The 24,474-nt window shown below is 41.9% G+C and overlaps 2 protein-coding genes across 2 annotated transcripts; both read right to left on the reverse strand.

Annotated features, from left to right (window-relative positions):
- Nucleotides 1–414: 414 nt before the first annotated feature.
- slc50a1 (solute carrier family 50 member 1) lies at nucleotides 415–4,932 on the reverse strand. The gene is made up of 6 exons (XM_079692044.1): nucleotides 4,699–4,932; nucleotides 4,427–4,504; nucleotides 4,202–4,325; nucleotides 3,932–4,093; nucleotides 1,589–1,708; nucleotides 415–1,473 (listed from the first exon to the last, which is right to left on the reverse strand). Exons 1-6 carry the CDS (start codon nucleotides 4,764–4,766, stop codon nucleotides 1,372–1,374), a joined length of 654 nt encoding a protein of 217 aa, XP_079548170.1. The 5' UTR covers nucleotides 4,767–4,932; the 3' UTR covers nucleotides 415–1,371.
- A 2,164-nt stretch (nucleotides 4,933–7,096) lies between these two features.
- efna1b (ephrin-A1b) lies at nucleotides 7,097–18,054 on the reverse strand. The gene is made up of 4 exons (XM_079641016.1): nucleotides 17,751–18,054; nucleotides 8,778–9,073; nucleotides 8,498–8,683; nucleotides 7,097–8,354 (listed from the first exon to the last, which is right to left on the reverse strand). Exons 1-4 carry the CDS (start codon nucleotides 17,846–17,848, stop codon nucleotides 8,233–8,235), a joined length of 702 nt encoding a protein of 233 aa, XP_079497142.1. The 5' UTR covers nucleotides 17,849–18,054; the 3' UTR covers nucleotides 7,097–8,232.
- Between the last annotated feature and the right edge of the window lie 6,420 nt (nucleotides 18,055–24,474).

Consider the following 24,474-nt stretch of genomic DNA (forward strand, 5'->3'; position numbering starts at 1 on the left):
TGTCCTCTGTCAGGGGCAGGCTCTTTGGGCTCAGGAAGAGAGGCCAATCACACACACACACACACACACACACACACACACACACACGATGAGAACCTCTGGCATGGCCTTTCCCACCACTGCCCTCTCTGTATCAACATACTCACACAAACAAGCTCATTCACACTGCTGCACCATCAAACAGGCTTTTGTCTCTTCTTGTTCAACAACCACCAATCTCTCTCTCTCTCTCTCTCTCACACACACACACACGCTTATCTCCACACATCTGCATGTAAGCTCATTACTGCGTTCAAAACAAAACCAACAGCACAAATCTTCCTACTTCAAAGGGTCAAGTGCAGCTTTATCACTTTGCTGGGCCAAAATAACATTCATGTTCACAAGTAAACAAGCAATAAGAAACAAAAGTCATTGAGAGTTTAGGTAAAAATGTATTAACATGACACCTTTTAAAGATCTTACAAACTTTAGAAGTGTGAATCAGCGCTGACAACCGGCTGTTTCATTTGCATAACATGTCCATATTACAGATTATAATGAGGAGACAAGCAAGACTCCATTACCCACGACAGAAATAAACATTATTCATTCTTTTAAACAAACACTATGGTGTTATTTTTTTTTACTGCATTTGTAATCTCATATACAAATAGCTTATAAAAATAGCATTACTAATAAAAGTAGACAATATTTTATCGTGGACATAATCCAACATACACATTATGTAACAGAAAGACTCTGACATGAAATATATAATAGAAATAACAAATATAACTTACTGCTACTGATAACTCAATATATGTGTCTGCACCAGGATACAAAAGCGAGAGTACCAAATCTAAAAGGATATGAAACCATCATTGCATCACCAGGGAATACTATGAATATACTATATTATTCCATACATGAGTACCAGGGAACAGAGCACAATATGATATTAAAATAGCAGCCAGCAAGTTTCAACTCCACATCTTTGGCTAGTAGGAGGTGAGTCACATTCACCGGATTGGGAACAGATTGCAAGTCTCCTGGCATGTTGGGAGATCAGTAAATGCCATTCATCTTTAATGGCAAACAGGATCTCACATAAGGCACTTGAACGACACAAAGAAGGAGACATGATTAACAAATAGTTGCAGACAAAAAACTGTTGAACCAGACCATCACTCCATTATTTGTGAACACCTCCCCAAAAAGGTAACAAACACACAAAACTGTCTCCACTTCCACAGTGCTCACCCATTAACAGGTTATATCTCTCTGCTTAAAAGTACAAGACAGGTGATGGGCAGGGGTCTTCGCTGCAGCCCTTCATGGAGTCAACAGATCTTTTTCGTTTGTATTACTTCCCCCCTCATTTTCTCATCTCTACATGGACCTATAAGCAGGTGAGCTTTGATTGACAGCCGCAAATCTCCAAAACAGATAAAATCTGATGAGGCTGGTGAAGATCCCAGGCGTGTTTGGAACCTGCAATGAACACAAACATTTAGGAAACCATAGCTTTCATTTGACCTGCATTTCATTTCACTTTTAAAAGGTGTGTTACCAGGTGTGATTTGTGTGCATATTCACTGTGTCTTACCCAAATATATTGGTCGTGTAGCTGGAGGCCGTACAGCACCCAGGAGGTTGAAGTGAAGAAGGTGGCGACACTCAGAGGGAAGGACAAGCGCTGGACATCACGACTACGCACTATCGCTACCTGAAAGGGAGGTGGGAAAGAGATAACCATAGAGATACAGCTGCTGTAATTAAAGTCTTTTATATGGGTCAAATAACTCTGTAATGTGAAAGATATGATTCGCAGAGACAAACAAAGTTTATCATTGACTCCTCTGCAGATCCCCACAGACCAAAACAGAGCTAAAAAGACAATGAATATCAGACTTGCATATGTTAGAGGTCATCTCCGAATGAATAATTATGTCGCTATGTTCTGCTGAATGTGTAAATAAGAAATAACATGCTTATTTGCCCCCCCTCCAAATAAAACAAAATGCTGCTTCAATACACACTGCATTAGGGCTCTATCAAAATTACATTAAAGTACTTGTCAAATAGCTTTGGCATTCCCCTCGCACAGTTACAACGTTGACACAGAAATTCTAGAAATTGGCTTCTACATGTCACTATTTGTGCATAAACAATTCCAACACTATGAATGCCTTTCATAAAGAACAGTCTGAATAAGTGTGATATTATCCCGGCTAATAAGAGCAAACAAAAAGATTATGTAAGATGTAAGGAGACACCATAATGTAACCAAGGGAATAAGGCCCAAACAGATAGAGACAGAGAATAACAGGAAGACGCAGATGAGAGAAAAAAAAGGCAGGAAACTGACTGAGGGTCATTCAGTGCTCTGAAGCAGATGGAGGGAAGGAGACAAACAGGATAGTGGACGGAGCGACAAGATGACACAACGAGACAAAGGAAAGAGAGAGACCAGGGGACTTATCCCTTCACTGGTAAATATATCTGCACGTGCAGAGTTTACCTGAAAGAGGTCAGATACTTAGACACTGATATGCTGCCTGTTGTCTGTGCAGAGGTTCAGTATAGGTACATGGTCAAAAACTACATGTGTTTTTTACAGTTGTTGAAGTGAATATTGTTCATTGTGTATGCACTGTGACACGTACAAAAACACTTTAAGAACACACTAAGTGTTTAAGAATAACATCCTGCCTAAAAACTTGATTTGCAGGTTTCACAGGATGCATTCTTTTTCAGTGACGGTTTCATGTCTTTGGAGGTAAAATATGTAAACTTTGCAGTAGAATCATTATAAAGCCCTGGGCACCACTTTTCTCCAATTCATCATTAGCGCTCCTTTACAGGAACAACATAAATCCACCTAAAGCTACACTTAGACATGAAACCAGCTGTTATTTGACAGGTTTTAAGGGGCGGAAACAAAGAATTGACTAGTAACATGAATGACTGCCTACACTTTGGGATAATTCACTAAGCTCATTTCTTAAACTCTTTCAACTTAATTTTGGTAAATAACTCAGATTTATTATAATTTAAAAAAGAGTGCCATCCAAACAAGATATGACACTAATAAGGGAACGCATATGATCAAATCAAAAGACTATCTTGTTTGCTTTTTCATAACTGGTTTGTTGATAATGTATTAAGTGATTATTTATACTTTCTGGATTTGCACAACAGAAAAAGGAATTAAGAGTGATACAAATTTTTTAAGAGCATTACATTTTCATCTTGGCATTTTATAGATTTTGTTCAAAAGACGGAAGATTTCAAAGTGTATTTATCGGGCAACTGTCTGTCCCTGTGATACTTTGCAATATTGGTAACAGAGGTGAAAGTAGGTCTACTCAAACATTTTACTAAAAGTAGCATTATCATTGAAGAGTACAAAAGTATTGGCACCAAAATATACTTAAAGCACCACAAGTACAAATCTTGATGGTGCAGAATGGACCATTTCAGAGTGATACATCATCTTACTGGAATGTAATAATTGATCTATCAAGGTGTTCTCTACTTTAAGGTTGCAGCTGCCGAAGGTGAAGCTAATTTTAATTAGTTTATATATATATATATATATATATATATATATATATATATATATATATATATATATATATATATACACCCTTCCCCCAGTGAACATTTAAGTCTACCCTTATTTGTATGCCCTTAATGGAGTAAAAAGTAAAATATTGGCCTATGAAATGAAGTAGAGCAGACGTATACATAATCAGAAAATGGAAATACTTAAGTAAAGGACAATTACCTCAACATTTTACCTCAATAAAGTATTTCTGTAAATGACCACCAGTGGGTATTGCATATTGCTAGAAATAGGATACTTTTGAGTCTCCTCATATCTTCATTTGACTGTGAGCATGCACTGTGCGTGTTGTGTTTGTTTGTAATGCGTGTGAGCGTGTACCAGGTCAGTGAGTGGGGACAGGTACATGCTGACAGTGATCACGCTGCAGGTGAGGCCGAGCTGGCTGAGCTGAGAGTCTCCTTCAGGAAGAAACGTGGTGAAGTAGAACCAACCGCACGCCAGCACCATCCCTGCTGCTACAGTCTGGGACATCACCAGCCTCTGACATGAACACAAAAAAACCACAGAGTTGACGTGAGACAGGATTGTGCCAATTTAATAATAGTTGAATCTGCACTGAGTGGCATCCGTCTACCCTTATTGGCTCACCTTTTGTGTTGTGTAGTGGAGGTACGCGATAATGTAGAGGATCTGGAGAAGAGCTCCGATAACGTTGACGAAGACAATCGTCTGATCTTTCTTCAGAAGCCCATAATACAACCAGCCCAGGTTACTGTGGAAACATGATGGGCATCAGATGTGATGACCAGGAGAGCTGGACAACAATACTACACACACACTCACATATCCACACATATACACACACACACTCACTTAAGACATGTGAAGAGGAAAGGTAGAAACTGGATGTTGTCTGCACTCTTGGTTTCTCTCATCTTCTTCAGGTCGGTCCTAAATACACGCACAGACGTAGGCAGAGACAGAGAGACAGAGTAAAGTTTATTTTACAAGTTAACACCCCTGTGGATAACATGGGTTCAAGCAATTATTCTTAATGCACTAATGTGTCCTTCAAACCAATAAAGTAGCATAAACATGTGAATGGAAAATGTGCTATACAAGATTACATTTGCCATTTAACTTACAGTCCAGTCGAGAACATCCCGACTGTAAACACGATGCAGGCCCATGACAGAAGCTGCATTAAATCCATAGAAGGAGAGAAAAAGACTCTAACAGTCTACCTGGTTGTGTGTTTTTACGAGCAATGTGTGCTGGTGCTTAAATTGGTTGCAATAAAAGATAGAATACAACTACGCGGAGGATCTGCTTTTCTCACTTTTTTTGTATTTCCGTGTTTGCAATCAGTGTGCTCAGTGTTTCTGGGCTCTGATTGGCTGTGGGATGAAGCATGTGGAAAGGGTTGCTCCAATAGGATGTTGAAACGATGCCATTTGCACACGCGTCATGACGTTGAAAAAAGCAGTCGGTAGAAGTAAATTAGAAAGACGGATTCAAACTCTTAAAACACAAACCGCGTCTCTTTAAAACAGTGATAAGGCTAAGCTAATACGTTCTGTCCTTCGAGCTGTACCACTTGCATTGATCTCTACCTGAAGCAGGACTGGGGACGAGTGCTCAGGGACCGTCTACAAAGTGCAACACCGAAAATAAATACTGCAAAAATATTCAATAACTTCATTCAGTGAAGTGAAATAGCTTTACACAATAATTGTATCCTATATTTCTTTGAAGAAATATACTTTTGCATGATTTTGGTGATTTCCTGTAGTGGATAATGGTTTTATTAGCGATGCAATTCACCAAAAACACTTTTCACTTCAGATGTTGGATTGGGAAATTAAATTGGTCAAAAATAATAAAATAGAATTATAGAACACTGAGATGAACCGTGTAATGTTCACTGAATCCAAACCATTTTAAGGAATATGTGTATATGATCAGCAATAAATAATTACTTGGCAGATATTAGATGTTTTGAAGGTTCACTGATCCTGCTGATGGATTTTGACCTCAGCGTGTTGTAAATGCAAGACTACCAGAATTACCACTGTTCCCCCTCAATCATTGGCCTTTCGATCAGACGATTCAGGCCGAGCATCATAGCTGCAGAAGTGGGTGAGTTTAAAAAAGGACCATTGTTAACAATCTCTCAAACTTGACATTTAATATATAATGTTCCCTTCTTCACTTTTTTTTATTTTAGCTTTAACAGAAAGAGTTTGCATCTGACATATTATTTTTCACTTTATCTTATAATGATTGTTGTCATTTCTACATAGATGCTCTTTTGTCTCTGGTTCCTGTTATTCAATTGTAAATAAAATATAGACTGTAATTGCAATATCTAAAGCTCTTTCCTAAATGGACCCTTTGTCTTGTCTATACTTTCAGACATGGTAAAAATCTCAATATGTTTCCTAAGTACACGTGGTTTCTTGCTTTCTAGAAGAACTAACTGTATATTTGCCAATATTTTTCGTAAGAACAACTTGAAGTGCATTTCATTGTATTCTATTTTTGCTCCGCCTATGCAGAGGGAAACACTGAATTATTTCTTATTTTCTGCAACATCTGATTGCTGTGGTTAGACATTGTGACAATTAAGATTTTACATACAACATTAACGTAAAAGTATGAAAATATTGCAGAGTACACATTTCTGATTCAAGGCATTTTTGCTACTTCTTTGTCTCCAGTTTGATGGTGTTTTTTATTTGTGATGCTTGTACTGTTTACTTTTGTTAATCTTAGGGATACAGTCTATTTAAATTTCATAATCTCTGCACATTGCTGTATGACATCATGAAACATTATTGAGACAGTATGTGAAAATCACCATGTTTGGTGTGTTTCATCGGGCAGTGAAATTCCTGCTTTAACCTGCACAGAACTATACAGTTACATCAATGTTAGATTTCAGAGGCTGTGTGATCATCTGCGGTGAATTTAAACTATGACGTGAGTATAGAAATATCAACAACTCAGTTTAACTCCTGGATTTGAATGTGTATTTTGCGTGGTTTTACAGGGGACGGTGACTTTTGGCAGTTTTCAGTCAGCTCTGAGGTTCGCAGGTATGAAGGTCAGCGCACTGTGCTCCTCTTCATTCAACATACCGCTGTGTAGATCCAAGAGTATGTACAGAGCAGTACAAGAAAGGGGAAAAAAGGAGGGAAAAAAGGAGGAGGCGAGAGTGACACCTTCACACCCTGTTGTCAGTTTGCTCCTGGGCCTCTCTGGCTGCAATATCCTGTATACCCACTCCTTCATCGTACCCCACTCGTGTTTGGTTTTCAGACTGTGAAATCTAAGCCAGGGCAAGTTGTGCACCCAGGGATGAAAGGTGGGAGAGGGCAGAGAAAAGGGGGGATGAGAATTGAGGTTGGGAAAGACCTGGAAATGTAGAGGAGAGATTTAATCGGTACCAAAATATTGTGTAATTCATAACAATGATGTCAGCAGGATTTTAAGACGCACAATAAATACCACTGGTGCTAATGAAAAACAAAGAAACTATAATTACGTCACGTTTTTTTATTTCACATGTTAAAACAGTTTCTTATAGTTTTCTCTATGTACATATTCACATATATACAGTTACAAAATGAAGCATGATTAACAAGAAAACAAACAACTGTAAATGTAATCTGGGAAGTCCCTTCAGTTTGAGGTTTGACTATGTGCAAATGGAAACACATCTGCACATCAGCCAGTGTACCATGTAGAAATGAGTGAATAACCTTAAGTACTGAAGATGCTCAGCTCCCTGAATCCCATGTTTGTTTTCAAATGTATCTTCATATTTTTGTCTGCTGATCATTGGCTATCTACCTAATGAGAACATGTGATCGACTAGTAAAGACTTGGGACACAAAACATAATACATATTTTTAGGATCCTAATTGATTATGGTGCATTTCTTCAAATCAAATCAAAACACTTCATTAAATGTATTATGTTACTCTAGTGTTTAATGACCCATGAGCCCGTGTTGTCTTACAGCTGAACTGAAAGAGTGTGTGAAATCAGATCCTTTCAGTGGAGTTCAGCTAAACCAGATTGACTGCTTTTGTATCCGTGTGGATCTCACAGTGGTGTTTTGACAGACTTGAAAGATAAAACAGACTTCAGATGGAACAATAGGGAGCTGAGTGCTACACAACAACATGACAAAAATCCTACAGTCCTGGAAGTTGAGGACAACATTTGCAACACACAGACTTAATAACTTCTCTACATGTAGAGGAAGAAAAATGACTAACATTTGGAGATGGGGAGCGCAATGCAAATTTGTACCAAAGTTGAAAACACGGGATAATGAATACAATGTATTCCTCTTGTCCTTTTCACATTGATAATCATCCACAAAGTATTTGATCAGTTTGCTTGAAGTTTTGTTCGTAATGACTTTAAAAAAAAGAGTGCATCTTAAACGATCATAAAGGAGAATTTCCAACCTCGTTATAAACTAATAAAAAAGGTCCTCTTCTTTGGAACGATCCACGTTTCACATTCACACAAATAAACACGCAAACGCACACTCACAGCACTGTCCATGCTCGTATAAAAAATATGTATAAAAAAATCTGTGTTCATTCATGGTCCCAATGACCGGCATTGAGTTGACATTGTCTCTGTTTCAGCATCCTGCTCAGTTAGTGTAGCATCAGCGCTAACAGGGCTGGGAGCAGGGTAAAGACGAGTGAAAAGGAGACCAGCTTTGCTTGTGAACTGCCGACGCTCCTCTGTACTTTTGGCTCCAACGCAGCAGGGTCATCTGAGAAAAGAAAAGGGAGGGAGAGTCAGTATTGGATTTCATCAATCAGGCATGTAAAACACCCCCAGCTGAGCTCTTCTCAGACATGGGACTGCTGTGACTATGTTGCATCTGTCTGGTATTTTAGTTTGAACGATCCTCACCTGCTGGGAGCCGGTTAGAAGGGTTGTGAACTCCTCCAGAGGGTAACTTCCCTTTGCCTCCATCTGAGCTCTTTCCTGTATTTTCTGCCTTGGATTTTTCTACATTGGTCTTTGCGGAGCCGCTATTCCCGGCAACATCCACTTTCAGCCTTAGACAATCCTGGCCATGGTGATGCATCGGCTTGGCTGTGGAAAATAAGGAAGAGAGGACAGTTTTAGTACAAGATACCTTCTGAGGATCACAACAAGTTGATGAAAAGGTTTTATTAATTATACTTACAGATATAATAATAGCTTTCTCCCTGTCTGAATTCCTTGCCCAGGGTAAAGGGGGTAAAACGCTGGAATTTCTCTGAGAATTTCTCGGGAGCGTGGGGAGCGAACGGCCGTGAGCACTCCCAACGCAGCTGGTCGAAGGAGTGAGGCTTGCACACCTCGTAGTCTTCCTTCTCCACCATGTACAGAACGTAGCGCTCAGCTGCATGCGATGACACCTCACCGTGGGTGTAGTGGGGGCAGATGATGTCCAGATAGTCGTTAATACGCACTTCCACTTTGTACTCATCAAACAGGAAGCTGAAGGGAGACAAAAAGAAAGGAGGAGGTTACTCACAAATGTATTAATCGAGCAGGGAATGTTTTCAGTTACCAAAAAAACAGAGACAAATGTTTTTCTAAACACACCCTTACAGCACGGCTCATACAACACCACTTTAATAGTAACAATGAGGGCTAATCACACATTTGCTCGTGCAGCAACAGCAAACAGGCTTACTCACGCGATAACACACTTTCACACACAGTCACAGCTAGTAGGGTGTAGGTCAGGTACCATGTGAGGTTGTTTGTGCTGTACTTGTGCAAAGGAGGATCAGGTCGGACTTGTTCACTTTTTACGAACGAGAAAAAATGCTAGAATCTCACATTACCACCAACCCACTCACACACCTTCATGCTCTCTTCCCCCTGTTTTGCCTTCAGCAGATATTCACTTCTCACTTGTAAGGACAAGATCTCCCATTCTCTTGCTATTCCACTTTTCTATCTTATACAACCCAGTGTCTTTTTCCATCAAGTCTTTTTCAACTGCTTCTGTCTCACTAAATTGTCCACCTGGGTGTCTGTCCATTAATGTGTCAAAGCTCCTGTTGTGAAGCCTGACACTAATTTGCTGTCTCCATCTGAAGATCTGTCTCTTATTTCTCTGGGATTTCATTAAAGACAGAGACAGAGTGGGTGGAAGACCGTCAGACTGTCGCTTTCTTTCTCCCTTTTCATCTTCACCCTTCATTTAGTTTTATGGCTCTTTTCAAGACTCCCCGGCTCCTCTTTGCTCACTTCCTATGCTTGTTTGCGGTCCTAATGAAGTTTAGAGGAAAGATTAACAATTACTAGAAATGCAGCACTGCATATTTGCAGTGACAATGTTCAATCGAAACACGAGTTGTTACATTTGTCCCTCACTTTTTTGTCCCTCACTAAAATTGAATTAATTAGCTATGAATCAGTGATGAACTGATTTGTTGGGGCCACATATTAACCTGTATGTTGAATGACTGCTTGTAGATGCTTGTGTATAGCGCATTGTGGAGATTGAAAGTGACATGAAAACAACTCCTGTATGTCTGCAATTGTTTATGTGTGCTGTTAGTGTGTGTGCCCCGGCATCAAAGCCAGGGACGTGGTGTCCCCAGCCCCCCTTGTCCTGTTGTTGTGGCTCCTGTTAGGACCCCCTGGTCAAGTCACAGACAAACTGGCTCCAATCGTGGGCCTCTAACCCCTCCTTCCTGCCGCTGTACTACAGTGTGTGTCGTTAGAGCTAACCTATACCTGTCAAAACATGCTTTGTTCCCTGAGCACAGCTCTACACTTGTTATCCAGGGCTAACAGGCTGATCAGCCTCCACTTGCAATCACTGCTCTCACATAGAAAAGGTTCTTTGTATGCGTGTGCACTCCTGTGTATGTGTGCACGCCTTTGTTTGTGTGTATTTGCAAGTGCACATGTTTTAGTGAAAGAAAAAAACAGACATAGTCTGTAGCAGCGTAATTGGCAAAAAATATCTCTCGTCTTGTTCCTCTCTGCTCTGTTTTCTTTTGAGAAGGAGCAGTAATAACAGAGTAAAAGAAAACAAGGTACTTGGAGATCTCTAGTTGTTTCCTCTGAAGTAAAGAGTAGTTTCAAATTGTATAGGATACACCTTTTTTCCCACACTGCGTCCTGGTATACCTCCGCTTGGAAACACAGGCTTGTCAAAAGCCAACAAAAACAGACTCTGTTGCTAATTTCATTCACAACTCATGCTTTTAGGAAAACTCTCCTTTTATCCTTCTCTTCACCTCCTCATGTGCCCCCCTCCTCTTGCACTCCACCATTGGTCTGGCTAATTAAAAGCTGTTAGGGGTCTGGGGCCAACGTGTTCTCTTGAAAAGGAGGGGAGGGGGAATGAATGGGGTGTAATTATACCCTTTCCCTCCCCAAAGACAGATTGCCTGAAGGCTGCAGGGCCCTTTCAACCCCTACCTTACCCCATGTGGAGCTTTCACTACCCTGCCTGGTGTGGATGTGTGTTATATGTATGCTCATATCACTGCCAGTGCATTGAAGTTGTTTTAAAGTTTGTGATGTCCAGTTTTGTTCATGCTTGAACCATCATTTCCCCCCCTGGGATTCTGTTATCTTTATCTCACAACAAATCAAGTAGCTGGAAAAAACTCAGGGCCAGAATTGCACTATAGTAAACCTTTGTCTCACTCCATCCGCCTCGCTCCCTCTACTTTGCGTTTCAATCATCAAAGCTCTCCACCCTCGGAGACTCTCGTATCCCTCTACGTTTTCTCTCGCCTCTGACTGACAGTTCTCGGGAGAGTGAGAGTCGCGTTAACGTGATAGCTATGTCGTGTGTGAGAGTGAGAGCCAGGTGTGTGAGATGTTGCAAACCTCCTTTCCACACAGGGTCTACTTCCTGTGTGTTAGTTTGTTTGTGTGTATGGGAGAGGGATTCTCTGAAGACCCTTATTCAGGGCGTCTCATGCTCCGGGCTCATGAGCACATCTGTTTATCAAGGCCTACTGAAGCCTCTTGTGTGTTGAAGTGTGTGTGTGAGTTTTCTTGCATGTGACTGAGGTGTGGGTACACAGCAAGGGTTGAAGGTGGCTGTAGCCGTTCTTCCTCTCTGCGGCAAAGAACTCATTTCTCACTATGGAGCTACTCTTGCTTTTGCGTCAGCGGGCAAGTTGTGTGTATGTGTGTGTGTGTGTGTGTGTGTGTGAGTTTAAGGTTATAAAATGGGTTATGACAGTAGGTGAGTTCTTCAACACTCTGCCTTCTCACTTAGGCTTTGAAGTCCTGCTATTGTCCTTGCACAGCTCTACCACCTCTTTCATTTTCTTTCTGCCATTCCTCTTTCCCTGTTGTCCCGCTGTTTGTCGCCTGACTCTCACTGGCTGCGGTCAAACAACTGACACAGGAACTCTGTCTTTCAACGTTCCCTCTAGGGAGCATTTCAAACTGTCAGCTGGGTCGAGGGGTTAGAGTTCAGGGTCGCAACTTCTCACACACGCTAACATCTGAGTCAGCGCTGAAGATATTCGTTTCACACACTGAGCAAGTCAGCACCGTCAAACACTAAACAGATGATGCATCCCCCTCCATTTGCTTTGCAGGTAATCAAGTAGTAAGTGTGCACACACTGGAATGTTAGATCTGTGGGGGGGGGGGGGGGGGGGGACGCTGCGGTTTGGAAGGTTTACTATGTTTTCACAAGGCGCGCTCATCAAATTTCCAGTCACACTCTCACACACTTTTACTTTGACGTGTACACTTAATACCCTATTAATTTGCTGTGGTATAGCAGCTTCACACCTCCTTCCACACAGGCAGAGGAGCTGTCAGTGGTTCTAATGGGTTTAGCTGCTCACTAGTGGGATACTCCATTACCGAGCCAATCTAATATACACTGTTAGATCTTTCTAGATTAGCTTCCAATGTAATAAAGCCTCATTCTTCCTCTGTCTCATTGTCTTGCAATAAGAAGACAACTCTTCCTCTACTAGGCACCAACACCATTGGCTGTCCCTACTCAGCTTCATTGTAGTAACTACATGCTAATCTGTGTTGTTATATGCATGCACTATAGTTAAAACACTGAGAGTCCTTTTGGCCCTTGCAAGATGAGCATTTAAAATGGTCAGTCCAGCCGTTTCTCCATTATTCAACTCAAGACATCTCCCCTTCCTTCATCCATCACTGTCCACTCTCTCCTCCCTCCGTCTGCCTCTCCTTTATTCTTCCAAAATCAGCCCATCCCCCTTCTGCCTATCCTCTATTTTTCTCTTGTCTGTTAATGCTGACATAATATACCAACGCTCTTCATCCAGGCTAATTTCTCAACACAAATCCCTTTCTCTAGTTCACCCTTCTTTCACCCTGCACCCCGGCCTCAACTCCTCCTCCTCTCTGCCCCCAAAATCCTTTCACCCTGTCTCCGTTATTGTAGCCTCCTATTCTGTCTACCATGAATAGAGGAAGGCCAAATGCTATCATGCGTGGTTTCATATGTTTTGGGGTCATTCAGAGTTAATCTGTGTTCCTCTGTCTGTCTTGATTAGCTGAGAGAGAGGGAAAAAGTTCAGTAACTTCTTCTAAAATTAATTATTTAACTTGTCATATTTGAAAAAAAGTGTTAATTAGCTGAGGCAGAACGTCCTCGAAATACTTGAGCAGGAGTCCATCTGTGAGAAATATTTAGCCAATTCTGCCCTTAGAGGGCGACCGTGGGCTATGAGTGGACAACAGTGCCATGGTATGCCTGAAATGCTATGAATGAGCAGCGAGTGTACACATAGCACGCACACGCATGCTTGCCCACACATACTATGATAGTGCTAGGCAGGAGTAGGCTTCTCTAATGTTAGCAGAGCCAAAGCTCAGAGGTGCTCTGTCTTCCTCTGGTGGAAAACTACTGGGGCCAAAACAGAGGAAGGCCTGTGAGAATGGGGGGGACTGGTAGGAAGTCTGGACCACAGATAAGGAAGCGAGAGGAAGAGCAGAGAGAAAAACAGAGGTGCAAGGATACTGTGACCGGGAATGAGAATGCCCAAAGACCTGGGACACATATGAAATATATAATGTAGTTTGTCTTATTTAGCCAGCTGGTGCTGGGTGGGATGATGCATGAAAGTATGTATGTTCTATAAGCATGTATGGAAAGAGGACAGTTATGTCAGTAGGGAAATCACACAAATCCTTCTGATATTAAATGGAAGTATGCACAGCAGGCTAAATGAAATGTCCAATAGTGCTTGTAATTGATTGTTCTGATGAAGGAAGCATTCCATCAGGGAGATTATGGAGTGAATTATTCCTTATGACATCTCCAGGTTTATTAAGGAATGTACCTATATATATTGTAATGATTACACAATAAACAACCGACCCACAAACACAGACAGTATAGTAAAGCTTAACGAAAATGACAAAAGTTACATCACAGGATCACATGGGCATACATATATATAGAATATAGCCAGCAGGATGATGGTTTTGTGTCTATGGGTCAGATGGTCAGATTACAAGTCATCTGCAATTTATGTAAGTGTGTCTATGTGTATGGGAGTGTGTGTGTGTGTGTGGGGGGGGGGGGGGGAGTGTGTGTGTGTGTATGTGTATGTGTATATGTATGTGTAAGTGTAAGTGTAAGTGTAAGTGTAAGTGTATGTGTGTGTGTGTGTGTGTGTGTGTGTGTGTGTGTGTGTGTGTGTGTGTGTGTGTGTGTGTGTGTGTGTGTGTGTGTGTGTGTGTGTGTGTGTATGCTCTCAGTCTGGTGAGATTAGAGGCCAAGAACCAGACGGGACGTGGGGTGGGGAGGGGTAAATAATGATTGCAACGGGAGACAGATAGAGGGAACAAAATGTATAAAATGTACAAGTTAAATGGAGTTAAAGGGGGGGGAGGGGGCTGGACTCATCCTCCAGGCCAAATCTACGTGTCGAGGCAGGCCTGGCTGCTTCAATAACAGCAAAGCAGACAGAGCCAGACACAGAGGGAGATAAACAGAATATTACATTACACCAAACTCCTGATAAAGATATTTGCACGGATACCAGGGAGCATGGGAAATAAACCCGGGCCACTCTAGATGGATGAAAGCCGCAAATAACACAGAGATAACGGTAATAAAGGAGGCTGTGCTTCCACATCTGTGCTGAAAACTGAAGATATTAAATGCACTTGAATCAGTAAGTAGAAAAAAAGAGATGGAGGGCTCAGGGCCAGCGGCCACTCTGGGAGGAGTCCCAGCTGTTTAAGTGAGTAAAAGGAGTGAAGATGGGGAGAGGAAGAGACAGGTACAGCGAGAGAACACACACACACACACACACACACACACACACACACACACACACACCACACACACACACACACACACACACACACACACACACACACACACACACACACACACACACACACACACACACACACACACACACACACACACACAGTCAAACACAGCTGAGGTGAGTATAGTAACAGCGGGGTGGAATGCTGGCTGTAGCTAATATTAACACAAGTTCTCCCTCTCTTGCCCCCCAGAGTGTGTAAGTGTGAGTCACACATTTATCGTGTCTCGGTTAGGCTGCTTAAGGGTACGGCCACTCCTTATTTTACTCTGACGTTGGAGCAAGCACACACTCACTAGGAGACACACTAATAATCACGTACTCTCCAAAACAAAAACAAAACCACTTCCCGTTAAAGGCTGGTAAAGGGCATCACAAGTTCAACAAGTCACACTCACACTCACACTCACACTCACACGCCCCACACACACACACACACACACACACACACACACACACACACACACACACACACACACACACACACACACACACACACACACACACACACACACACACACACACACACACACACACACACACACACACACACACACACACACACACACACACACACACACACACACACACACACACACACACACACACACACACAGTCGACCCATGCAGAGACATGTAGTCTAAAAACAAGATTGGACCAGACTGAGAAAAACATGCTTTCCACCTGTCAGCTATAGGAAATCTGTAAACATGCACACGTATTAAATCCCTTTAAGACTTGAAGTATAGGATTACATGAAACTGTACTGACAAGTTAGTGAAAATCAAACACACCCCTACACACACAAACACACTCCTCAGCTGCTGTCAGTGTACTTCACATCTCTATATTCAACTACATGAATGGGCAGAATGCTGCCATCTAGTCACTGTCCTCCTACTAAGACAAATCACAGCTTCTCAATCATTAGAATCAAGCATCAATTATCCACGGCCCGGTTCCGTCTAAGCCCTGCTGATGGATCAACATGATCCTTTCGAACAGGTGACTGATTAATCACTGGGGAACGATTTGGGGCAAGTGGGCTTTTAGCTAGCAAGCAGGAGTCCAGAAGATAAAGGGAGATGATGGAAAAAGAGAGGACAAGAGACAGAAGTGAGAGGTAATGTTAAGGGGGAGGTTAAGGGGGGAACTAGGGATTGGAGTTGTGGAGATTAGACTGTACAATGTCATAACATATATAATACAAGTGGCATGTAGGGGTCAGCCGATTATAGTTTCATTTTTGGCTTATATGTCATTATCCTCTTGAGTGAGCATTAGGGAATGGGAAAGTGAAAGGTTTCAACTGGAGTACAAGCAGACATTTGTGGGGAGTCTTAATTGTTGAATGTGAAGTTTATATCTGTCTGTGTCAGGGTCTATATTTAGACAAAAGAGATTAGACTTATGATTTTTCGTTATAAAACTCTCATAAATAGTTCAGGGATGGATTAGAGATGGCGGACCACCCGGGTCTCCATCCCTGCCCTCTTTTTGTATTCATTATCCTTTATTATTTGAACTAAAACTTGAAGCTCCAGTTTCCTCTCTCTCCAGACCAAAGAGCCTCTGGTTTCACATTTCTCTTCTACCTTTTCTTTCTGTCTCACCTAAACCAAAGTTCTTTGCCTCTGTGTGTGGTGACTCAGGTGTAAAACTCAGGTGGGTCCAAACCCAGCCTGTGAGTCACACATGGACTAACCCATGACACAAGCACTGCTCTGACGACAGGACTTCCCATTAGACTCCTCTTATCCAATTATCAAGACAATTGTTTTCCTTGTAGCAGGGGCTATTTTTTGTTTCGCTCCGCGTCTATTGTCATTCTTAAAGGGCAATTAGAGAGCCTGAGCCAGTAATGTAATCAAGACAAAGGCTAAAAGGCCATAATGGCTTTTGCCCTTGTTTAGTCTCGGTGGCGGGTTTTAATCGACCTATCTCGGGAGCAGAGGAGCGGCCGGGGACCGTCCTTCTGTTTCAGCTCAGTTATAAAATAATACTGTATTTCAAGCGTGGGGGGGGATCACTCGCTCCACGCTAAAAGCTCAATAAATCGCACCGCGATATTGCGCGTCTGTCAAGCTCCATCGATCCCACTGAGTGGTAGGATAGCATTACATTTCTGACCTCAAAACAAAGTAATCAGCAATATCTGCCTCTCACTTTGACACACACACACACACACACACACACACACACACACACACACACACACACACACACACACACACACACACACACACACACACACACACACACACACACACACACACACACACACACACACACACACACACACACACACACACACACACACACACACACACAGGTGCAGACCCTACAGACAGCCTCATAGGCCAAGTTCATACTCGTCAGGCTATTTTCTACTATTGGAGTACATGTCTGTGTATGTGTTGCGGTTAAATATAGTGGAGAATCTGTCCATCTGTCTTGGCATCCTGCTCACAGTCTTCTGCTTTTAAACCCCGCTGCTACAGTCTGAGCATAATCCTTTTAGGCGAATTAAAAAGGTAGACCTCACACCTTAACCGTCTCATGCACCTTTAATTGTCACCTGAATGAAAACAACAAAAAGCTTTGCCAGTTGTAGCCTTTAGAGAGTATAAACAGCCTCCGGGCCTTAATGACACAATGTCCACAATATAGAAGCTTCACATGACATGTCAAATAAATCAGATCACTTGAAACATCGGGAAATACACACAATCACACAGACAGAGCAGTGAATGACTGAGACTGAACTACATACAATTTGAGCCACATACACTATCACTCGCACACACGACATATAGCCAAATAGCGCACAAAATCACAGATCCGCACTTACTTTGGGTTCGAGCCGTTCCAGTAGACACTGTGCCTCTCTGCACAAGCGAACCAAGCACCGATGCTCAGCGCCAAACACATCAGATACACCAACTCCATATCTCCTGTTCTCCAAAGGACGCTTGAGTGAAACTAAATAAGCGCTAATTGAAAAAAACGCTTCTGTTATTGAAGTTTTGAATGCGTAAATACGCGCACCGAAAAACCACAACAACAACGGATTGAAAGCCCTCTAGTAACAATGAAGGCAGATCAAGTGATGCAGTTCATCAAATACTGTGGCAACTCTTCAGTGGTTCACAGAAGCGCAACTTGTCTGTTTTGTGGAGCATACACTCCACCCCCCGATATAGTGCCAGCCAATAGCATTAAGACAAAATCTGAATGCCCAGCCTACAGCAGCCACTGGAGACGCTCCTCCAGCTGCTCCCACTCTAAAGCAGGAACATAAAAAACACAAAAACAACTCTACTACGATTATAATATTAACATCTTAGAAGAATAACAAATATATGTAAGCCACTGTGTCATATTGGGCTGATAGGATAAGACATTATGAACAAAAAAAGTGAAAATGTTAATAGATTAAAAAAACAACTGATAGGCTTATCTCTACAGTATGGAATAGATTTTTGAGAGACTTAATAAGCACCAATGATCAACACATTTTATTTATTAAAGGCTACCATACAATAAGGACATTTAAAAAAAATACAATTTGCAGAGGTGAGTGATCACAGAATATATTTCAAATGCATTATTTAGATCAAGTAAAACACATTTTCTTCATTATAAATAGTCTTTTACTAGTCAATGTCCAGCAATCAAAAACATACAGTGTTCAAACTAACATTTTAAATGTAACTTAGTAGTAACTTGCTTTTGTCTAGTGGAGTACAAAGTACAGTATTCACATCTGAAATGTAGTGAGGAAGGATTCATTTAAAAACAAGGAAATTCGTTTTACATTTAAAAATAATTACCTAAAAATGGATTAAAGTGGTTTTCGACAGCCACTGTGTTATGGTGGTGTATTTTCTTGTTGTTATTGTTTTGTTCATGCTGTAACAATGCAATGTTTTGCTAATTAGCTGTGTTGCATTATGTTGTGACGCACTGTATGTCGCAAATGTTTTGTATTGAGTTGTTAGCTTGTTATTGTGTGTTGTAATACAAGTTTGTCAACTACTTTTTTCATTGCAATAAAATGCATTGTTAAAAAATGTTTGTTGACATGGACTTTGGAACCGAGCTGTAAATATGTGGCTGCACTTTCTTCTGTATGACATAACTTGAACATATGACATACTAACAAGAAATGTGTCCCAGTGTTCATTTGAGAATCTTCTGCAATGAGACGTGCGTTCTTGCAGGCTGTTGTTGTGTAGGACCGCTGGAGTGCTAATTACATTTAGCAAGATAATAAATAATTATTACCCTCTTATCAGCCAATCTAATCTTCTGGTCTCTGCTTAGCCGCGTCCCCAGACAGGTACGTTTAGAAAACAACCTCACAGATGGTGTGGATAAAGTCCAGACCACAGGGTGTCAGCGGGATTGAGGCCCCAGCAGGAGAGGGCTTCCCTTGGGCAGGGATGGACCCCAACCTCGGTTAGCATGGTTCATAGCTGCATAGTAACAGCATTGTGTGTGAATGTGTGTGTGAGTATGTGCAGACAAGCTGAGTGTCTAACTGTCCCTAGGCTTCGCTGGGCAAGCAGACACACGTCCTGGCACTCTGAGAGGATCACACACACTCAGACACACACACTCACACAGACCCCGTAGACAGTGGGGGTAAATCACGGCTGAGGGTGATTTTCCGTTCATTAATGTCTCGCCAAAAATGACGGGAAATGAGGAGGAAGAGGGGTGAGGAAGTGATGTGTGATCAAGAGTAATGTGAACAAGCCTAGCTACCAATACATTCTCCTTATCTAAAACCTATTGTTGATTTCATATATACAAGTAGCTATTCCTGTAAGCCCACCTCTTCACTACTGACACCAGAAACTGCTTTAAACATAAGTATTGATTTCCTCTAAGGAATGACTGAAATGCAAATACTGTTACAGCAGCTCCAAAACTAGCGAGTGATTCACGGCCTTCAGACTACCAGCAACAGGAACCCCGGTTCCCACACAGAGGCCGACACAACCAACTAGGAGTCACTGTCAGTTGCTCTCGTTGCCAGCAGACTTCCGCGGGTCTAACATGGGCTCCTCTCATGATACATAACCAGCCCTGTTACAAGACAGAAACACACATTTAGAAATTCACAACCCACAAATACACCTCCTCTCTGCTGCTGCAGCCAAGCGTCAGGTGGCAGGGATCCCTCATACATCTACACACACGCAAACAAACATTTAGGTCTTCTCTGCTGGCTCTTATGATTGTGTTGTAACTATAGAAACTATGATCGACTCTCAGTTTGAAACTTAATCCTCCCACAGCCCATAGATACAGACAGGGAAGACCGGGGCTTCTGCGGATGACAGTAAAGCAGAGAAAACTTGATGGCTCAAAAAAGAAACTCACAGAAGAAAAAGTGTTGGAGACGAAAGGAAAGCTCGACAGCTCTAAAAGTGGATTAAAGGAAGTCTGGGGAAGACCTGACAGCAGGCAGATTGTATAGGTATTACGTGTCCAGGCGTCACAGTTTCTGGCATGAGTTGTTCAACATGCTATGGAAATCCCACAATTACATAACTTGCGTAATTAAGCAGAAAAAACAGAGTGTGTATAGCGCTACCTGTACCTGGCAATACCTGATTTTTTTCTTTCCTACTCTCTTAACCTTGGCAAATACTTTTCTTTCAGATATAGATGAGTTGTGGGGAGTGAAAAGATACATGAAAACAAAAACAGATGGTTTCAGAGGGGGAAAAAATTATCAGCACGGTAAGAAAAAAGGGTTAAGGATATGTGGGAGGCAGCTATTTAGAAAAAAGGAGTCCCCTCAGTCTATTAAATTCTCAGTCTTGCTTATTTCCTTCACTTCTTCCTCTCCACTCATCCTGTTGGCCTCAGGCAGGGATCAGAGTTGGTCAGGGATCGCTGTCTCGAAATTTGAAGTTTTTCTGAAACACACAGAGATATATAGCAGGAGTGTTTAATAGAGACGAGAGAGTAAATCAAACCACGAGTTGGAGTGAAACTTTAAAAGTAGGGTGTTATAGATGAGAGGCTCATGGAAACACATGGGCGTCAGCCACACCTAAACATAACGAGAACCAAACAGGGATGGTAGAGAAACTGCTTAGTGCTTAAGGCAGTTGTATGAACATATACACATGTATGTGCTTGCACAGGCTTTTATTAAAGTTGTAGGTTGTGTAGGAGTGTTCTGATCCCGCTGCTGTCTTTATTGTTGCTGCAGTGGAAAGCAGGAGATGTTGTCCTGTTGAATATACATTTCTGCCTCTTTTTTTGTCCTGACTTATCACGTCATCACTCGTCGTGCCCTGGAGCCTCTGCCTTTGCCTCAGCTGCTGATGTGCAATTGGTGCCCATCCTTCTGAGCCTCTCCCTCAGTGAATAGCCTTAGCTGTTATTGAAAAAAAAGGTCATCGGGAAGATCAACTATTGAAAAGGGTATGAGCCTTAAAGGGGCTAAATCACCGTAATATGCTCCTCATTGACTCTAGTTGATCACATATTGCATTTTAAATAGTTGCCTTTTGTTCACCCAGCCTCTGTCATTACCGCTAGCTTAGGCTTGTTAACACTTGGCATTGTTTCATCTACACATGGACAGCTTGTCACCCTGCTGCCCTCTGTCCCTTTATCCCCGGCCTCCCGTGGGCCCTCGCCCCTCTGGCTCATAGCGGCACACTCCGCCAAGCTGCTCCATCTCTGGCACCACAAAGGCATGTCCCCCTATTCACATCCATTCATCTGCATACAGGTGGTCAACCCATTCAAACACAGGCAGGCACACTTCTGCTTAATAGTGCTCCATGTTTCTAGATGTAGCCCAAATAGGGATTCTTGCATTGCTAAACTTGTAATGAGGTGATGTTTCTGCTCTGACCATTTTAGGAATCTCCATGGCTGACAGGGTATCAAAACAAGCCAAGGACACACATACAAACTAAATAAAACAATGTGGCATGTGTATGTCAGCAGGGGGTAAATGAGCCTCCTCCCTCCCTCCCTCCCTCCTGGAGTAACACTGTGTCACTATTCAGGCCGCAGGAATCATTAACTGGCCCAGTCAACAGGCACACTTTACTCGTTCGCTCGCTCCCTGCTGCTCTGTCCTCCTTTCTTTCTCCCAGGGACTCTCAATCCCATGCACACACACACACCGGCACACAAAAGCACAAACAAACCCCGGTGAAATATTTAACCGCGCTACTCATCTTGCGTTGCCTCGGCCATCATTTGTCATACTGTCTCCTCGTCTGTCTCACTGCCTGTTCTCTCGGCTCATCTGTTGTCTCTGCTGTCTTTCCTTCCTCCCCTTTTTTCTGTTCATCTGTTCAGTTATTTCCACAGAGCCCTCATCAGCCCCTGGCCAGAACTTACTGAGTACATCTCTCCCTGATTACTCTCCGTTCTCTTGTTTTCTTTTCACATTGACTAGTTCTTGAATGTCTCCTCTTTTACTCTGTGTTATGCTCTATTGCTCCCTATCAGTTCCTGCTTCCCCTGTCTCAGTGTTGTCCTTTTTTTCGTCGTTGCAGCCTTCCCCTCACTTTCGATCTTTTCTTATCCCTGCCCTCCCAGGTCTACAAGTACCTCGGGCAGTGCATTTGTTAGTAGAGAATCCATTATCTTCCTCCATCCTCCCACCTTCTGTCCTCTTTCTCTCTCTCTCTCTCTCTCTCTCTCTCCATCCCTCTCTCTGTTTCTTTCTCCCTCGTCTCCTCACATGCTCCTAGCCCCAGCCCTATATTCATTAACATAGTGTGAATGATCCCAGATGGACTGACATGTACTCTATGGGGGCGAGGTGTGAGCTGCTTCTTCCAAGGGTGTGTGTGGGTGGTTTGTGTGTGTGTGTGTGTGTGTGTGTGTGTGTGTGTGTGTGTGTGTGTGTGTATGTGTGTGTGTGTGTGTATGTGTGTGTGTGTGTGTGTGTGTGTGTGTGTGTGTGTGTGTGTGTGTGTGTGTGTGTGTGTGTGTGTGTGTGTGTGTGTGTGTGTACACATGCATGGCTGTTAGGTACACGTGTGCATAATTGTGTTCATATGTGCATGTACTGCATGTTCATGTCAGCATTTGAGTAAGAAAGAGAGTGTTTGCTTCCCTCCAGGCAGAAGATTGCTCGGTTATTATGCTGTGCATCTCTTATGACCTTCTTTCATAAAGCCAAAAATAAAATTGATCAGACTGCAGCTGAGGAGGTCTTAAAGTTCATGCAGAATTTGTTCTCTCTTTGAATATAAAGTGAGTCATAAGCTCCTCCTGTACTATCATTTTGAAAAGACAAATTCAAAATGAGCAGCTCTGAGAGAACATCTTAATCTCACAGCACTACAATACAGAACAATAGCTTTGTCATGTTTATTGCTTATTGGCTACAGTAATAATTTAGCACCTTTGGGCCAAGCGTCTCATTATTGCTTTTACTTGGTGACTCTTGAGTAATTCCTCATATAGAAAAAGCTGCCACACTGCAAAGGCGTGTTGTTTGGTGAAAGACATTAATATATGATGTGATTGGCTTCTCTTTCCTAGAAAATGTTACATTGTTCTAGAAACATCAGTTTATAAATATACCATGGCATTATACATTACAGATTGTAATGTGTGTGCACTCTCTAAGCTAATTTAATATGAATCCAGAATTTCCTCACATTAAAACGTACTAGCTTGCAGTCTTCTTTTAAGATACCTTCATATCTTGGCATGTTACTACAGCTGTCATTAGAATAGTTAGATAACATTATTAGGATGGTGTAACTATGTAACCCAAAAACAGCTCCAACAGGCCCTAAACTTCACAGAAAACCTTTAGGAGTAATGATCGTTTATTGTAATGCTGCACAACAAGCATAATTCTCAAAGTGTGGAAATACTCCTGTAATGGTTTGGCCTCTGTCCAGTGGCGTAACTATCGACGGTGCAGCCGGTGCAACGCACCGGGGCCCAGAGCCGGCAAGGGACCCATGCAACAAAAAAAAAAAAATATATATATATATTTTGGGGCCCCTATGGCATTGACCGGTTCACGCAGTCTTCAAAGTAACTAAGCAACCTAAATTAATTTGTAATTTGTCTGTCCAATGACCTTGCTCCCTTTCATGTCATGTGATACCTTGTGTGAAGAGCGAACCGTTTAATCAACCTGTACTGTACTGTATAGATGCAGCAAGTTCGGTAGCATTATAAAAAATTGTAATATCTTGCATTTATAATGTAGAGCAAACCAAAGCACAAGAGCAGCGCTCAAAAGAGAAAGGACAAGAGAGAACAAGGAGATGTAATAGCTAAACTTGATTTTGGCAGAGCTCAAAAAGAAAACTCGAAAGGGATGAGTTATCGTTATTACAACGTGACTTCACAATTACATAACAACTATTTTTATTGGGTTCTTTTATTTGGGGTTAAGTACATTGTCAGAATAAGTGAGAAATGAATTTAACTTCTGCTAGACAGCTATAATACTGAATACATATTTACTGTGAATGCATGCAAAAATGTATGGCATAAAGCTGTCTAACAGAAGTTAAATTAATTTCTCACTTATTCTGAAAATGTACTTAACCCCAAAT

This window comes from Notothenia rossii (assembly GCF_949606895.1).
Source record: "Notothenia rossii genome assembly, chromosome: 7".
NCBI lineage: Eukaryota > Metazoa > Chordata > Actinopteri > Perciformes > Nototheniidae > Notothenia > Notothenia rossii.

What these genes read in the sequence shown, in the direction of transcription:
- slc50a1 (XM_079692044.1), bottom strand. Translation starts at nt 4,766, where the DNA reads ATGGATTTAATGCAGCTTCTGTCATGGGCCTGCATCGTGTTTACAGTC. An exon ending in TTCCTCTTCACATGTCTTAA is followed by an intron (nt 4,326 to 4,426) that starts GTGAGTGTGTGT and finishes ATGTTTCCACAG; the next exon opens with TAACCTGGGCTGGTTGTATT. An exon ending in TACACGACCAATATATTTGG is followed by an intron (nt 1,474 to 1,588) that starts GTAAGACACAGT and finishes TGTTCATTGCAG; the next exon opens with GTTCCAAACACGCCTGGGAT.
- efna1b (XM_079641016.1), bottom strand. Translation starts at nt 17,848, where the DNA reads ATGGAGTTGGTGTATCTGATGTGTTTGGCGCTGAGCATCGGTGCTTGG. An exon ending in AGAAAGCTATTATTATATCT is followed by an intron (nt 8,684 to 8,777) that starts GTAAGTATAATT and finishes TATTTTCCACAG; the next exon opens with CCAAGCCGATGCATCACCAT. An exon ending in TTCTAACCGGCTCCCAGCAG is followed by an intron (nt 8,355 to 8,497) that starts GTGAGGATCGTT and finishes TTCTTTTCTCAG; the next exon opens with ATGACCCTGCTGCGTTGGAG.